Source organism: Eublepharis macularius, chromosome 8, assembly GCF_028583425.1.
Source record: "Eublepharis macularius isolate TG4126 chromosome 8, MPM_Emac_v1.0, whole genome shotgun sequence".
Taxonomy (NCBI): Eukaryota; Metazoa; Chordata; class Lepidosauria; order Squamata; family Eublepharidae; genus Eublepharis; species Eublepharis macularius.
In genome coordinates, this window is record NC_072797.1 from 141068376 (window position 1) to 141087067 (window position 18692).

At 44.7% G+C, this 18692-nt stretch overlaps 1 protein-coding gene across 1 annotated transcript in view; it reads left to right on the top strand.

Annotated features, from left to right (window-relative positions):
- B4GALT1 (beta-1,4-galactosyltransferase 1) overlaps positions 1–18692 on the top strand; it is a 76666-nt gene that overhangs the window by 24833 nt on the left and 33141 nt on the right. Inside the window, exon 2 of the mRNA XM_054986121.1 lies at positions 12625–12860. Coding sequence (XP_054842096.1) covers positions 12625–12860 — 236 coding nt within the window. The remainder of the gene's footprint in view (positions 1–12624; positions 12861–18692) is intronic.

The following is an 18692-nucleotide window of genomic DNA, read 5'->3' on the forward strand; positions in this document are numbered from 1 at the left end:
ATATGGCTCACTTCTTGGAAATCTGGTTGCCCCATTTTAGAAACAAACGCACCCTTCATGTGTCACAGCTTCACCACCATCTTTATTATTTTATATAACAATATTTATACCCTGCCTTTCTGCCACCAAAGTAGCCAAAAGATTAAAAACGTACACAATAAAAACATAAACACATCATTAAAGCAACTAAAAGCAGACCTAAAATAGATATAAAAACAATAATTAAAAATTGATCAGGAAGGACCACTGTGGGAACAGCAAATGAAATAAGTCTTCACATTCGGGTGGAAAATGGCAACTGATAGCTACAAATGGGTTTCCTTGGAGAGAGAGTTCCAGAGTTCTGGTGCCACGACTGAGAAGGCCCCCTCCTAGATTGCCACCCACCTAATCTCAGGAGGCGGGGGCGCCTGATGTGGGGCCTTGGAAGATGACTGCAGCGGTTAGGTAGGTTCGTAAAGGAGTAGGCAGTCTTTCATGTGTGCTGGTCTCAAGCCATATAGTGCTTTAAATGTCAACGCCAGCTTTTTAAATTGTGCCCTGAAACAGATTGGGAGCCAGGCTAATTCTGATGTAACCAGGATATGCTCCAAAGTGGGGAGATCTTTTCTGTCCAGGAAACACCACAGCTGGCCAACCAGTTGAGTAGGCCTGGATCCAAGAGCACCTCCAGGCTACAAACCTGTTCCTTTAGGGGGAGTGCAGCACCCTCCAGAATGGGTGACATTTTAAATCTTGGGGCACCCTTTCTGCTCACCACTTCTGTCTTGTTTGGATTAAGCTTCAGTTTATTATTTTATTTATTTGTGTCATTTATAGTCCACCTTTCTCACTGAGACTCGAGGTGGATTACATAATGTGAGATTAGTACAGTCAGTTTCAAGGACATTTTAATAAACAGTGCCATAGGGTATAGAAAAGCAAATTTGCGAAGATATAAGATCTGCAGAAACCCAGTACAGAGTTGAAGAAATGCTGAAGCAGAGCATAAGCAATTTTAAGACTGACATTAAACAAACATAGAACTACCCAGTAGGATCATTCTTAAAGCAAGAGAGAGAACATAAGATAATAAATAATACATAGTAATGAAATCTATAGTCCCTCGCTCTTTAGCAAAGTATCTCTTTGAGACCACCTCCTTACATTACAGCCCTCCTATCTGAGTAAAAGCCCTCTTGAATAATTTAGTTTTTCATCGTTTGAGGAAAGCCAGGAGAGTGGAGGCTTTTCTGACCTCTTCAGGTAGGCCGTTCCGTACGGTTGGGGCCACCGCAGAGAAGGCACGTGTATGGGCTGCTGTTGATTTTGCCCGTGTGCAGGGTGGTGTCCCGGACTCTCTTATCCAACCTTACCAAAGATCCTACTATCTCAAAAAGAAAGGTTTATCCTTTACTCTTGGATAGTTTTCAGCAGTTAGTAAGGCCTGCCAAGCAGGACGGTTCTTTGAACTAATTCTACTTATCAGTACATTATTTATATAGGGTCATTTTCCGTTGCTTCTTCTCATCAAAGTACACAGACACCTTTCTAGAGTTTATTTCCTTTATTGAAATTATACCCTAGTTTTTTAATGTAGCAAGATATCAAAATAGATATGGTGGTGAATATAAATCCTACAAAAACGGAACGCAGAAAGGCAGTAAGAATTAGGTTTGCAAACATTTCCTAATTAACTCTTAAGTTTAAAACAATCAATGTTTCTGTGAAATGCATTAAGATTCCCAGAGCATACAATGCAAAGATGAATTTCTCACCTAAATCCTCATGAGATTTCTTCCAATCAGAACTCTTAACACGTATCTGAATTTGCATGTTTTATAGGTTACCTTATACAAATATCTAAGATCTTTTCATGTGATAGCATACACAAACTATGATTGGTTTGATGCTTCATTAGATATTCATAATTTCTATTGTATAACTTTCTAATTAGCCAAAAATGACATTATATCCAACTTGCAAAACAAAACTATAAATCTGTGAAAAATGACAGAGATTAGTTGGTAGATCACCATTGGTTCATTTTCTGATAGAAGAACATTAATCTAGATAGAGTCCACTATTTTTAATTGGCTGTCAAAGATGAAAGCACACCTGTTTGGGTTACCTAACATTCTGAAAAACACACACACAGACAGTTCATGCAAAGTTTAAAAGTTCACCTAGAATACTGGTGTGTTTCTTTATACTGCTTATTGCAATGTATATCACTGCAACAGTGGCACCTGCCGGGGAGGAACAGAGGGGGGGGGCAGTCCCACAAATATGCTGGACCAAGTCTGTGACAAGCTTTGCATGTGACATAACCATGCATTGAATTGAGCCCAGTAACTGAGAGGCAGGCAGTGGAGGAACTGCAGAATGGGAGTAATATCCATATTCCTCTTTGCTCCCAATAACAGCCGAGCTGCAGCATTTTGTACCAATTGGAGTCTCCAAGTTGACTATGTATAGTTCATCACAATAGTCAAGTCTTGATCCAAAGCACGGATCCATGTATGTCATGCTTCATAGGAAGTCTCCTTCAGTGATTGAGAATTCTTCTAGAGATGAAAGTATTCCAGCAAAAGTGTTTTTTCCTGTATCGTTTAAGGTCAGCAGTGTTAGCCTTTAAACTCATGAAAGATGCTTGCTTTGGTTTGTGGATCAGTTTAGATAAAAAATGAAACCTGTTTCCTCTCCCTTTATATGATCAGCTTGTTTTTGTATGCTCCTGGAGCACTGTGTAAGAACTTGCGGCTGGAATTATCACTGGAAATTTCTTTTTCGATCTCTCTGCACTAGCAGGGCTACATTTGGATTTTTCAGCACTAATTCCCAGTATCGGGGGGGGGAGAGGAGAACTGTATGTATGATCAGGGCTTTTTTTCAGCTGGAATGCAGTGGAACGGAGTTCCGGCACCTCTAGAAAATGGTCACATGGCCGGTGGCCCCGCCCCTGATCTCCAGACAGAGGGGAGTTTAGATTGCCCTCCGCGCCATTGGCGCGGAGGGCAATCTAAACTCCCCTCTTGTCTGGAGATCAGGGGGCGGGGCCACCGACCATGTGACCATTTTCAGCGAGGGCAATTTAAACTTTTAAAAACTCCCCCCTTGTCCCAGCTGACCCAAAGTGATGTCATTGTGCGGTCCTGAGTTCCACCACCTCTTTTCCCAGAAAAAAAGCCCTGTGTTTGATTCTGATCTTTCTAAGAAATGTTTGGTTAGGCCTCTCAAATCTAGCATCCTTCATGCTCCCTTACTTGCTATGAGTACTGAATGTGTCTTCTGCGGAGGTAGACCATTTGTCTATCAAGGAGAGTAATAATGTCTGCTCTGACTAACTGCAGTTCCCCAGGGGATCTCCTCGCCTACCAGCTGACACTTTTCATGGGAGATGTCAGGGATTGAACCTGGGTCCTTCTGAATGCAAAGAACATGCTCTGCCATTGAGCCATGTTCCTTCCCATAGTCTGTGGAGGTTAAGCAAGGGATAGCAGAAGTTGAATCTCCTTTAGAGAGGTTTTGTGAGCCGTGCAAGGGTATAGCACTTAACTGCTGGAGTTAATTATTTGTTAACTTCAGTGCCATGGTCACCTGGGCAGTAAACTATTTAAGGTTATTACTTCGCCCTGCTGGCGTATACAAGCAAATGTCAATAGCAAACTCCATGGGGAAAATATGTTGGTGTGACTCTGACCTTAGACTTTGCTTCTGCAAAGTTTCACATGAGTTTTTTTGCTTGTCCTCTACTGTTGAAACACTCGATCAGCATAGGCAGGAGAGGTATTAGGAAGCCGGAAGTGAGGGGAAGGTAATAAACTGCAGGTTCTTCAAACACAGTATTTCTCTTGGCGGAAACCCTCTCCAAACGTTCATTTTCTCCCCGTGTGAATTACGGTTTCCTACGTTAAGGAGCCATCAGCAGCTATTACACCAATCCTTATTTTCATCTCAGGCCTGTTTGCATTGCAAGATTAGCAATCAGCACACCTCATGCCAAAGAGACAGCAATGAATACACCTTTACTAGTAACAAAACCCGTTGTGGGGGGAAATGCAATGGGCTCTAGAAAGGGGAGGGCAGGCAGGCAGGCATTCACTCCTCCTCCTTCACTGCTTCCAGCAGTGGGCATTGTCATCTGCTCCATGCCTGATACATGCCAGGTAAAGGGGGGGCATTGCCTCCTGTTCTGCGCCTGACTACCGCTGGGTGAAGGGGGGGCAGGCATTGCCGCCTGCTCCGAGCCTGATCCCAGCTGGGTGAAGGTGGGTGGCATTGCCACCTGCTCCCCGCTGGGTGAAGGGAGGAACAGGCATTGCCTCCTGCACCGTGCCTGATCCTGACAGGTGAAAGTGGGTGGTGGGCTTTACTACCTGCTCTGCTCCTGATCCCAGCTGGGTAAAGGAGGTGTGGGCATTGGCACCTGCTCTGCTCCTGATTCGGGCAAGTTGAGGGGGGGGGCAAGCATTGCTGCATGCTTGGCTCCCGACTCTGGCTGGGTGAAGACAGGGTGGGTATTGCTGCCTGCTCAGTGGCTTATTCAAGTAGGTTGAAGAGGGCGGGCATTGCCTCCTGCTCTGTGCCTGATCCCATCCAGGTGAAGGCGCAAGGTGGGCATTGCCCCCTGCTCCATTCCTGATCCCAAATTGGTGATGGCAGGGGGTGGGCACTGCCACCTGCTCTGCTCCTAATGCCTGCCGGGTTAAAGGCAGTGAGTGGACAAAGCCACCTGCTCTGCTTCTGATCACAGCTGAGTGAAGGGGGGGTGGGCATTGCCAAGTGTGCTGCTCCTAATATCAGCTGGGTTAAGGTCGGGGGGTGGCATGCCACCTGCTCTGCTCCTAATACCAGCTGGGTTAAGGTGGGGGAAGGGCATTGCCATTTGTTCCGCTCCTAATACCAGCTGGGTTAAGGCAGGGGGAGGGCATTGCCACCTAATCCACTCTGAATGCCAGCTGGGTTAAGGTAGGAGGTGGGCATTTCCAGTTCCTCCTCTCCTGATCCTAACTGATTCAAAGGGGGGGGCATTGCCACCTGCTCCGCTGCTGCTTAACTGCTCCTGAATTTCATCCAGCACAGTTGTAGGTCATCCAAAATGTGATGACACCTAAATTGGAAGTTGATTTGACAGTTAGCTGTGGAGGTCTTGTTTAATTTTGTGCAGACAAAATTATTAGATGTTTAAGAACAATCTTTTTCCAGAGGATTGGATATAGGATTGTGATGGCTGGATGATGTGATATAGACTGATGATGACGCTTGTTTTGACAAGCGGTTTTGGATTAAAGGGCATCCAGTGCTGCCATTTCCTCCATGGGAACTGGTTTCTATAGTGTGGACAGGAGTTTTAATTCCAGTAGAATTCCAGGCACCTTAAGGATGGTGTAGTGTTAGTGTCTGACTATGGCTGTTTTCACACTGCTTACCAGCCGTGGAACATCGCGCCAAGCTCCTGGAACAACAGTGTCTTCCTGGTGCGATTTTGCGCGAGAACTGCAGTTCTCGTGTGAAATCGCACCAGGAAGACGCTGTCTTTCCGGGAGCTTGGCGCGATGTTCTGTGGCTGTTAAGCAGTGTGAAAATGGCCTAGGATCTGGTTAGTTATGGCCCCTAAGGTTTTAATGTTTTAATACATAGACTTCAAATGTTGGACCAAAACTGGAAGGCAGCTCTTTGACTGCAGACCAACACAACTTGAAACTGAATTTCAAATGGTGTTTCAGGGATCCCTGGGTTTCTTTGGTAGCTTGTCCTTGGTTTCCTCAGTAACAAAATCAGCAAAGCAGGCAAGCTATCTTTCAAGGAATTTTGTCTGCCTGTACTTACCGTGTCAGTCCAAGATGTTCCCAGGCCTTTCTTAAGATATATTCAATATATTCTGAGGTACATTTGCTATTTTTCACGGGAAGCAAAGGTGAGGCTCAGCCAGCAACCTACATGGACTTAATCTGTGGCCTAAAATGCTCTCCCAAATTTTCTGCATGTGCATCCTAGGCTCCTAAGGGCCGTCCCTGCAATTAGGACCTAAGGAAAGTGCTGATTTGTTCGTCCAAGACAAAGTGTTGGCATGTGGCAGAGTTTTAGAGAGTAAAAATTAAATGACCCTTGTCCTGAGGAAGAAAATCTGGGGGGAAATACAACTAGACATGTAGGAATTGTATTTAAGAAACATGGCTGTGTGATGCCAAAGAAAGTCTGTTTTATGTCTCGTGCCTCCAATGTTTGTACTTTTCTTGGCACTGGACTAGATGTTATGAGGGGAATGTGAGGCTCCTGAACCCATTTCCCTCATAAAGGTAGCGTGTGGGCCTGGGAGGCTGTTTGCAAGGGAGAATCGGTGGGTATGTTTAACCCTTCCTCGGCCAGACAACAGTTTTTTGTTTGTTTTCAGTCTGTGCTCCCAAATGGGAAGTAAGCCCACTTGGAGTGGAGAGGGGAAGAGACATTATTGGTCATTTGCAGGAGGGGGTTAAACACCTTTCAAGCCGATTCTCCCTGTCAGAGCCCCCTTCTCTCATATTTCCAGTTACCTCAGCAAATGTCTAGTAGAGCCATGCATTTTCCAAGATAATGGCTTGTTTGGCCTTTAGAAGAGCAGTGCAGTAAAATATGTTATGGCAAGTTAATTTTCTGTGCAGTGTTGTTTTTAAAACAGAACCATTACTAGGAGAATTTAATTATAGGGAGAGTCTCCTGTTCCCGCCCCTTGCCTTTGCCAGTTTCCTTGCTGAGTGAATAAATATAATTAATTACTGTGACTGTTTAACCATGCAACTTGTTTAATGGCAAGTGATAATTCTGTAGGAAAAATTATTTTCTGTAGGAAAAATAATACCAGAACTTGATGGGCACCCAGTGAAGTTAACAGGCAGTAGGTTCACGACGACGTACAATGGGAAGTACTTCATCACTCAAACAGCAGTTAACTCTTGGAATTCACTGGATGTAGTAATGGCCACTAGTTAGCTTTAAAAGGGAATGAGAGAAATTAATGAAGAACAGGTCATCAGTAGTGAAACAAAACCTCCTTGTTCAGAGGCAGTATACCTTGGAATGCCAGGTGCTGGAGCACAACAACAGGGGCAGAGTTTGACCGTCATGCTCTACTTCTAAGCCTTCTGGGGGCACACTGTGAAACAGAGGGATGGACTTGAGTGGATGGACCATCGGTCTGATCCAGAACCATTGCTCTTACATTCTTATTCTAATACAGGCCCAGGCAGCTTCATTGCTGAATGGAGTCCGTATTGGTCAAATCTGCCCTGGTACAGTTTTAGGCCAGCTATATTAAGGAAGGAGATATTGCTAGATATGAAATAGGAGGAACCTACTAGCCCCCTTCTTAAGAAGAAAACTAAAGAACCAAAGAGCCTGGCCAGATTTCATTTTATGAGCAAAATGTCCTCACGTCTACCTCACCTGCTACACTGCTTTCCACAGGAAGAATGTAGTTTTTAGCGGGTTCAGCACCCTGAACCTGCTGTCTTTTCAACTGATAGGGGGTTGAAACAGATGACATATTCTACCTGGGACCGCAGGGCAAAGGATTGGTGAGAAGACACTATAATGACCCCAGACTCATATTAACCAGTTCACTGGAGTTGGATCTTGCTGTGAGAGACAGAGAAAAGTTGGGGAGACTGTAGTTTGCATGTTAGGGTTTTAAAAAAAATACCTTAGGGTTTTATGTGTTATGTACATGAAGGGGTTCCCCCCCAAATATCATTTATGTGGTTCTTTACATAGGGTAGGCTAACAATTTTTGTGTTTGTACATTGTAATTGAATTATTTTATATCAAATGTGCTAACGATGAACTTTGACGAAATATACCCATAAAGGGAAAATATCAACAGGATGAGCTTCATTTCTGGTGTTAGCTAATGGCAGAGTACTTGACGTTGCAAATTAAATAGTCTTGTAATACACTTACTCTTTACGTCAGCCGTGGATTACTGCAGTCCCTAATGCAATTGTGAGGGTTCTGTGCTACATTTGGAAAAAGAGAAAGCATACTTGTTTGTAGCACAAAGTTCTTGTTGACTGGTAGGAAACACAAACCACACAAGCCCAGGCACCGTCATCGGTCTCCGTCAGCCAGCTAGTTCAGCAAGGAAAAGCTATCCAGTTATCCGTCTGCAGATCTGAGAAGCTTATGAAGGTCTCATTTGCATCCTGGCTCTGCCCTGATCAACCAAATTGATGTTCTGGCCCTGCCCCAGAAACTGATCTTCCCCATGGGACCAGTTTATTTTTACACAGTTCTTTTCCAAAGTTTATGTCCATTTTCAACAGACATACATTTATTTGTGAAATTTATACACTGCCTTTCCAGAGAACCTGTTCAAGGTGACTTACAAAATAAAATAAGATAAAAATTGAAATATATTTCCCTTTGGTTTGTCCAGCTAGACTCTGGAAAAGATGGTTTTATAAGCCAGCCTTCTGAACTCGTTCGTGCTTTGCCACAAGTGTTTGTTCCTTAGGGTGGAAGGCAAACGTGGGTGAGTTTCACCTGCAGAGAGGTGGCTGTTGAGTCTTCTTCGAGGGGCAGCAGCAGAAGGTGGCTCTCTAGGGGGGAAAGTTCCAGAGAGCTGGTGCCATGAATGAGTGTGAGAGGCTGGCCCAAGGTCACACAGCAGCAAGCTCAAAGAGCTGGGATTTGAACCCAGATCCTAGTCTGACACTTTAACCATTAAACTACGCTGGCTCAGTTAAAATAGTGTGTGGGTTAACGGTATCAAATCCTTCCCTTCACGGAGCACCCTGTTTCCCAACCAAGGTAGCTTCCAGTATTGAAGTTCAGCGGTGAAGAGTTAACTCCTGGGGAAAGTGAAATGGAAGGATGTTATGGGATGAATGCGGCAGCGATGCCTTATTCTTTAGTTTTGTTCCACTTTTCTTATAAAAATGGACATACGTGCCCATGTGGTTGGGTAACTCTTTGTGTTTAAGCGCACACGCTGCCCATGTCTAGTTTGGCCTTAAGCTGAGCTAGCGGCCATGGGCAAATCTCTCTCTCGCAGGCTAACCTGTCTCAAAACGTTACTGTTAGGATAAAATGGAGGAGTTGAAATGATGTTGTGAGCTGCTTTGGGTCCCCATTGGTGAGAAAAACAGGGTGTGAAAATGGAAGAAGTGTCCCAACATTTTCAAAGCACAGTAAATACACAGCTTGTTCTCGGGCTTTCTGTCCCCCCGCTGCTACAGGAGACAGTTTCAGGCATCTTGAGAGGTGCATTTTGAAAGACTTGGTAGGGGCTGTGTATACTCAAAAGAGAACTGTTCACTTTGAATTTTGATAAAGGGGCTTGTGGACATGTGCTGCTTCAGTGGGTGAGCTGAACCCCAAAGAGGTTTTGTTTTGCATGTGGTCAGTTCTTAAAGAGAAACCGAAATACATTAATGGCAGTTGTTCGAAATGGTTTCTGAATGTCTGAGTAAGTCTCTGCCTGGTGTTTTAAACCAGCTGTGCAGTAGCTGCTGCGTGTGGGTCTGTGGCTGACGGCCATCCAAGTTATCGCATATGGGAGACTTCACTGGCCGTGCTGACTCCTGGGCAGACTTAACCCCTTTCACGTCTGTCAGAGTCAGGGCAGCTGTGTTTAGGGTGGCATTATACTTTGAACATTGGGACAAGCGTTGCAGATACAGTCACAAATATGCCTTATTTGTGGTAGTCACCCATGGTGCACCTGCACCTAAAAGGGATAACAATGAAACAACTCTAGTTTCAGTTTTGAAAAGCACCTCTGCCCAAAGGAGGTTCAGCATCAGGAATACTGCACTGTAAGGAAATAGTTCAGAGAGCTGCTTTGATAAAGGGACAGGGACGGTGGACTGTACAACTGGGTACCTACTGGGTAGCTTCTGAATTAGAATCACAGAATCACAGGGTTGGAAGGGGCCTCCAGGGTCATCTAGTCCAGCTCCCTGCACAGTGTAGGAAATTCACAATTACCTCTCCCCCCCCACACACACACCCAGCAACCTCTACCCCGTGCCCAGAAGATGGCAAAACAACATCACGATTCCTAGCCAAACTGGCCTGGGGAAAATTGCCACCTGACCCCAAAGAGGTGATCAGCATTACCCTGGGCATGTAATACGTCTGTTTAATTGCTTATTAATTGATCTGCTATAGCACAGTGGTTAAGTGGTTCGGCTGTGGATCGGCACTCTACTGGTTCAAATCCCACTACTGCCATGAGCTCAGTAGGTGGCCTTGGGTAAGCCACTCCTCTCAGCCCCAGCTCCCCAGCTGGATTGTGGAGATAATAATAATATTAACTTATTCACTGCTCTGAGTGAGGCACTAATCTGTCTAGAAGAGCGGTATGTAAGTGCAGTTATTAATTAATTAATATTAATATGCTTTATTTCAGCATTATTTCAGTTTTGTGTTGTTTTTCTGCTTGTGTGCAAATTTCTCAAATCCATAGTCTATTGCATTGTTTATTAATGTTCCAGTTATTCGTCATATTGTCTTATACGGTGCAATCCACCTTGAGACTCAGTGAGAAAGGCAACCAATAAATAACAGAAATAAAATAAATGGCCAGGTTGAGTGTCTATTAACAGGACTGATTTAAGTCTATAACCAGGGGTTAAGGAATTAAGCCACATTCTCCCTGCCCCAATCTCTGACCCTCTTGCAACTAAATCTCTCTCTTTAACTCTGTGTAATCCACCTTGAATCCCAGCAAGAAGTAATGTAAATAATAAAAAAATAAAGTTTAACTATGGATCAACAGTATATTTACACTAAAATGAACTGTGGTTAACTGTCATCTGGGTGTACTCCTAACCAAGCATTTTAATTAAACCCTGGTAGCCTGAAACCTTAATTGCGGTTAAGGATAGATAAATGTTGCATCAGCTCTGGCTTTTCCCCCTGTCCGATGCTTCTTTCCTAAAACACCTTCTATTAACAGGTATAATTTCAATCTTCTTTTTTTAGTTAGAAAATTTCATTCAAGCTTAAAGAGAACCACTGAAAGACCACAGTTTCTCGCATCCTTCACTTGAGGCAGAAGCCTCTATGCTAAAATCCTCTTTCAGATTAGATTTGTTATCTAGATTATTTATGGAATACTATGAATGGAGATCAGGGACAAGCAAGGGGTAGTCTGCAGAGCAAGGGAAAAATTTAGATGAATGGATTTGGAGCCATACATTTGTTGATGGAGCTTTGAGGTTTGAGCTGTTCTCAGCTTCAGCCTCCTTCCTGCTCCTTTAGGGATAATACTGGTCTATATTAGAGATGGGCACGAACCTAAATATGGACCCAAAAAACCCATGAACCAGCCCAGTTCGGGGTTTGCGAACCAGGGTTCGTGGGAGCTGGGGCTGGGGCCGTTTAAAGGGCCCTTTCCTGCTGCTTGCAAGCAGCAGTCCCTTTAAACTATCAGCTTGCAGGCAGCAAGGGGGGATCCCCCCCGTCACCTGCCAGCTGATAGTTTAAAGGGTCCTGCCCCTTGCAAGCGGCAGGAAAGGGCCCTTTAAATGATTAAATTATTTAAACCCCATGAACCACGAAGAGCCAGTTCGTAACTGGGCCAGTTCCAGGCCAGTTCGTGGTTTGTGGAAACCCCACGAACCCCATGGTTCGGTTTTTTTCTGGTTCGTGCCCATGTCTAGTCTATATTACTAGGCTGTTGTCTGACAAGGAGGAAATGCCTGAAACCATGTATAATTGCCACTTTGAAACAGTGATTCCCAAAATGTGTACCCAGGCCTGCTAGTATGCCATAAAAAAGGGATGAAGTAGATGCCACGCACAGGTTCGGTTCATGGTATTTTGTGAGGCCAAGGAAGGCGACCTCTTACTTCCTGGCCCATGCTGCTGTTCTCCAGGTCCCAAGGACCCTTTTGGCCCAGCAGCAGGTACTGTGGGCCCAGGGGGTGATGCCTGGCCTGACAACCAGCTCTGCCTTCCATTATTGTTGTTGTTGTTGTTGTTAATTACATTTCTAGCCCACCCTTCCTGCAAGCAAGCTCAGGGCAAGGTACAGCACTTAGAAAAATACAATACAACTATTAAAAACAATTCATAAAACAACAGTTCATCATAAAATCAACAAACAGATAATAACTGTCCCAAGATGGGGTCAATTATCTGTGAGTCTGAAAACAAAGTCCTTATTTGTACTCCCCACCCCCACCCCCTCACACCATAGCTGGTGCCCAAGTAGAATCATTGGCAATAGGAAACTTTAAAAAGCTGAATGCTGACAGCTATATACTAAGTGGGAGCGTTCAGGGGAATGGATATCCCTCTTTAGTAAACTAGTTGTTTGAGCTTGTACAGATAAACAAACCACTTTCAGGAGCGCTCTCCCTCTGGGGTGCCTGGATCCTCCTGTCCGGTGGCAAGAACTTTTACCACATATTGGGTCAGCTGTGTGGTAAAACGGTAGGCCATATTTACTCAGTGCTAGGGAGAGATCCTAAGAGACCACTACTGAATCATTGCTTTTAAATCTCATCATACAACACTCTTCATAAAGGTATTCAAAGTGAGATTCCTCCCGTTGTTCGTAGGAGAATCTTCAAGAATGTTGGGCTTTTTAACAAGGCATCGAGAATCCTATACAGCCATAGTTAATATCCGTTCTTGTGTTCTGTGTTCTCTCCTCAGTTGGCCCATTGCGTGTGGAATTCTCTCTGACTGTGAATTTGAAGAAGGTGGAGGAGGAAAACCCAGACGTGAGGGAAGGAGGTCGCCACACACCAAAGGACTGCAAAGCACTGCAGAAAGTTGCTATTATTATCCCATTCAGAAACCGGGATGAACACTTGAAATATTGGCTGTACTATTTGCATCCAATTCTTCAAAGGCAACAGCTTGATTATGGTGTATATGTAATTAACCAGGTAAGAGATCACTAGTCTCAATTGTGTACTGATTGCATAGTAGGGCTGTGTGCATGCTTACCATGTCCTTTCAGACGAGCATTTGATATTTTGCTGAGAAATGAATGAGAGGATGTTCTGCTAAGGAACACTGGAATGAGAGCTTTCTGCAAATCCAGGCAAAAGAACCTTGCTTTGCAAGCACCTAACAAAACCAGTAACCTATGCTTATTTTTATTTCTAAAAAAATATAACCTGCAGTATTTATGAAGCAGCTAATGATACGCATTAATGTTGTATTAACAACTATCTATTAATTACAATATCGAGCAATATACAACAAGTAGGGGTCCGTAGAGAGAATCCGGCCTGTCCCTCCCTCCAGCTGTCATTCTAAAGTTGTTACCAACCTTTTAAAACTCAGAAATGAACTGGCCAGGGAGGCTGTCCCTGAGCAAAGTTCTTGACAGGCTGTGAGTCGAGCTGTCCCCATTGAAACTTTGGCTAGCAGACATCTCATATGACGTGCAGTGTATAGGAGGAGGCCGCCTGTCCTTCAGTCAGGTTTTGTTTTTTAACTTTCTTTTTTTATAATTCAGTTCGATGAGCTGTCCTTGTCACTTGTCAAACAATGTTATCTCAAAGGACATGACAAGCTTTTAAGCGAGCTCTTTGATCTCTTTCTGCTGTCACCACCAACACCAGCACAAAGAATTGGTAACTCTCCAGAAGCGGAAGAATGACATACTCCATATATCCTTACATGAGCAAAACAGTTACATAGACACATTTTGCAAAAGGGTTGAGGGGGAACCAATATTAATAAAAATAATAACAACATTCAATGTATATACCGCCCTTCACGACAACTTAACACCCACTCAGAGCTGTTTGCAAAGTGTGTTGTTGTTATTATCCCCACAGCAATCACCCTGTGAGGTGGGTGAGGTTGAGAGAGCTCTGAGAGAGCTGTGACTGACCCAAGGCCATCCAGCTGGCTCTTACTTGTTTGGGTTATCACATCAAACCCTGATTGAAAGAGTAGAACTAATGAGTGTGGGAATGCAAAGTTTAGGAATTAGGTGGCCAAGTGGCAGCAAATGTTGTTGTTGGCTAATGAGGGTATTTTGTCTTTTTCTGTCTGGTAATGGCACGAGTTCCTAGAATACATTTATCTGAATTCTTCCTTTAGTTACTATATTTGCCACAGCTATCGATGAAGTGAAGTAGTAGTGCATCGTTTTACCTAGTGATGCTAAAAACAATGGCATTTGCATTTGAATGTGTTTAATAGCTTCGCTCTCTTATGGTGCCGTTCAAAGCTGCAAGTGGGAGGATTGTACACTCGGGCTGAGGAGCCAGCCAGGTGCCTCGGGCAGGCACAGGCTGCAGTGAAGTACACTGAAGGATGCCTGCGGGGTGTAAATGGAGCCCTCCTGCAGAAGCGAATTGCCCCGACTGAGAAGGAGGGTTAGCCTGTCAGGGAGCTTTAATAACAATAATGACCCTGTGCTTATATCATACATTGGCTTCCGATTGGCCCGCTGATGTCACCCAATTCCTCCCGTTAAGAGGATTCTCAGCTGTTGTGCAAATGAACCCTGGAATTGCTTGACGGCCCCTTTTCTGACTAGCAGCCCTGGTTGAGCAGGAAGCCTGAGGAGGTGGGCTCCCATTCAGGTCCCATAGCGCCAGCCCCTGGCGCTTGTATATGACTCTTCAGGGTAGGCTTCATAGCATACTTGTAACTTGTCTCAACTTGTAATGCAAGCAGGGCTTTTTTTCAGGAGGAACGCAGTGGAACGGCATTCCAGAACCTCTTGAAAATGGCCACATGGCTGATGGCCCCACCCCCTGATCTCCAGACAGAGGGGAGTTGAGATGGCCCTCCGACGCGGAGGGCCATCTAAACTCCCCTCTGTCTGGAGATCAAGGGGCGGGGCCACCAGCCATGTGACCATTTTCTCCAAGGGCAACTCACTGAGTTCCACCACCTCTTTCCCCAGAAAAAAAGCCCTGAATGCAAGTGTTTTTGGCTCGAAATACTTGGTCACAGGTGTCTTTCTGGGGAGGTGTCTGCAACATCTTGTGGTGTTCAGCTGTGCCTTCTGGTTATTAAAAACCATTTTTGCACCAGAAATCTTTGTGAATTGGCAGAGTTTGTCAGTTGTACATAATTCTCCATGCATGTCTCTCTGAACTTTGGGAACACAACTGCTTTTTGCGCATTCAGGGGCAACAGGAAGCAGAGTGAATACGATCTGTAAACTTTCTTTACCTTCATGGGACTGTAAAGACAACCCTCACAAGTGCCAGTTTTGTAGGCCCTGCATAACACATCTGTCGCAAACTAATAATATTTAACTAGTGTTTGTTCATAGGAAACTGATTTTAAAACTTCTGCATAAACAGCCTTTTTCTTTCTTTTTAAAGCAATAGTCAGCATTGCTTAAAATACAAGATTTCAGTAAAAAAAAAGGTGAAATTATACTGGTTTCTGGCATTTTTGGGTAGTTAGCTGGTTGGTCTGCTGCAGAACAGCAGGGTTTGAGTCCAGTGGGACCTTAGAGACCAACAAGACCAACTTTGTTGGTCTCTAAGGTCCCACTGGACTCAAATCCTACTGGTTTGTGACGATTTCCCAAATATTTGATACTTGGGAACACGGGGGTTTCTTTTCGAGATTAAAATTGGAGGCACTCCTCACTCTTGCACTTATAAACAGAGCTGTTCTGCCAGGCGTTTGGTGGTTGAAGGGGGCAGTGCCATGTCGGCCTCCCACCTTTGGGGTGGGGGGGTGGGGTTTCTCCCCACCATTGCACTTGGTTAATTTATTTCATTATTGTTTTGTATGTTGATTTTAGTATTGTTCTCTTGTTTTTATTGATTTTAACTTGTTCACCGCCAAGAGCCCCTGAAGATGGGCGGTATATAAATTGAAATATAAATAAATAAATAAAAATAAAGGTGCACTCCCTCCCTCTCTGTCTGCTCCCCAAGCAAAGGGCGGAGAGGCAAGCATTCCTCACTGCCACTGCAGAACAGCCCTGTTAATGCCTTTCCTTCCCTCTAGCCAGAGCTCAAGGATGAGAGGTGCTTTCTGAGCCAAGGGTAATGCTTCCAGGATACCCCTGAGCCCATCAGCTGCAGTGCCTGCGGTGTCACGGAGTCCCCGTGCGTCTCGATTCCCTCCTTTGGGATGAAGTTGCTGCCTAATATCAGCAAAGAAGTGAAAGGGGACAGACTTGGGGTGTGTACAGCTTTAGGAGCATTCGCAGCGGAGACTATAATGCTTCCAATTTTATACAGTATGCTAGTATGCAGTCACCAGGGGATATGTTTGTGCTTTCTGTAAGCAGTGTATCATATTCTGTAAGCAGAATATCATATTGAGAGCTCTTTGAATGGGTTCTACCAGAGCTTTTTTTCTGGGGAAAGAGGTGGTGGAACTCAGTGGGTTGCCCTCGGAGAAAATAGTCGCATGGCCAGTGGCCCCGTCCCCAGATCTCCAGACAGAGGGGAGTTGAGATTGCCCTCGCGCGGAGGGCAATCTCAACTCCCCTCTGTCTGGAGATCAGGGGGCGGGGCCACCAATGTTCCCTCTAAGCTTTGCAGTGTTGTGAGCTAAAAATCTACTTTGCGAGCCGAAACAACAACTTTCATTAGTTTTGAGTGCACCTCCTTTTTAAAAAAAATTACAATCAAATTGTTTTGATTACAATCAAAACAATTTAACAATAAAAGCCATTAGGTGAAAGGGCCACAAAAATCAGAGTATACTTCTATATAAAAATGGATATGTCATGCTGATTACAAAGGGGTAGTTGTATTAGTCTGTTGCTACAAAATAAAGCAGACGCACAATGGCACCTTAAAGACTAGCATATTTATGTCAAGATGAGCTTTTGTGAGTCAATGCTTACTTCTTCAGCCTCCTTCTGCACCAAGGCCAAGTTAAATGACGCCTTCACCATGGTGGTGGCTGAGGCGCTACCTCCACTCCTCAGCTCTCTGGGGCTGAGGGGATCCTAGCAATTTCAGGCTGCATGGGTCAGGCCAAACCTGATCACTCAGCTCTGCTCTGTTCCCCAGCTAGAGAGCCAGCAGTGGCTGGAGGCGCTCTCTGGCACCACCCTGGGGACCAAACCAGCCAAAGCCAGGAAGGGAGGAGAGAAGTGGGATGAGGCTCCATCCCTATAGGGCCCACCTGCAGATGCTGGCTGGGCCACCTGAGGGTTAGTATCTGTGAGCTACAGCTGAAAAGCTGTGAGCAGAGGAGTCAGAATCTGTGAGCGATTGCTCACGTGCTCACATTAGCGGGAACACTGGCCACCGGCCATGTGATCATTTTCACGAGGTTCTGGAACTCCATTCCCCCTGAAAAAAAGCCCTGGGTTCTACTAAATGTTCCTTTTGACTGTTGTCTTGAGAAGGAGAAAAATGATGGTTGTTGTGGATTTTCCGGGCTGTATTGCCGTGGTCTTGGCATTGTAGTTCCTGACGTTTCGCCAGCAGCTGTGGCTGGCATCTTCAGAGGTGTAGCACCAAAAGACGGAGATCTCTCAGTGTCACAGTGTGGAGAAGATGTTGGTAGGTGGCAGATGTCTCCACACTGTGACACTGAGAGATCTCCGTCTTTTGGTGCTACACCTCTGAAGATGCCAGCCACAGCTGCTGGCAAAACGTCAGGAACTACAATGCCAAGACCACGGCAATACAGCCCGGAAAATCCACAACAACCATTGTTCTCCAGCCGTGAAAGCCTTCGACAATACAAGGAGAAAAATGCTTACTAGTCCTCTTGACTGAACTTCCCTTCTTCTGATCTTGGTTTTTGTAGTAGCATAGCGGAGTGGATACATGGCCCTTTTAAATTGTGTTTCTTAATAACATTTTTTTCTCTTGTTCTACCACACTAATGTTGGCCCCTGTGTCTTAAATATGCTTCTTTGGAAAAACTACAGATTTCAACAGAACTTCCTTGGGTGTCACAGCCTTAATGTGTTTCTGTTGCCAATGTATCCAGACAGTTTCCAAAGGGAGATTGATAGTAGGAAGCATGTCCAGTTTAGACATATCTGGGACATAACGTACAGTTGCTTCTCTCATTTGGGAGCCAAGGTATTGTAACAAGTTGTCCAGCGTCATGGCCTTATCTATCAACGTAGCTAATCTTATTTCAACAGGAGAGTTCATGTGTTTTGTGCAGCACTGGCTGGTTGAGCATGTAACATGCAAAATTTGGCAGTCGCCTAAACTGTCCAGATGCTCTTTTTCTGGGAACGGTTGCCTTCTTTGGGGAGGTTTTAAAGCCTAAGAAAACATTCCTTATTTCTTTGCTCTCTTGACAATTGCTTTTCTCTTTGTTTCCTTGTCTGTCCTTCCTTTGCATCCGTTCTTCCTCTCTTGTTTCCCCCTCCCCTTCCTTCCTTCTAGTGGGGAAAACTTACCTTTTGTTTGTTAAGCCTGTCCTATAGCAAAGCAATGACTGAAGAAAGGAGAATGTCTGTGTGAGGGATTCTTACTCCGTCTGCGTGCTTCTGTTCTCTGCATCTCTTAGGAAAAAAAAGAGAGGAAAATGCTGACCGTCCCGCTGCTACAATGGTAACGTCCCACCTCTTAACTTTTAGCGCAATGCAAGTTCAAGCACAAATCCATTTCATTTTTGCCATTGACTTTCAACACATCTGAAATGCGTTAGATTGAATGATGGATGGAAGGGGCAGGAGGGAAGCGTGGGAATATGTAAAATGGGGGGTTGGACTGCTGGAGGTGCCAATGGAAAAATCTAGATGCAGATTCTCTTCTGACATGCAACTTGGCTCACTTCTTGAAGCCAGCTATAATTACTTG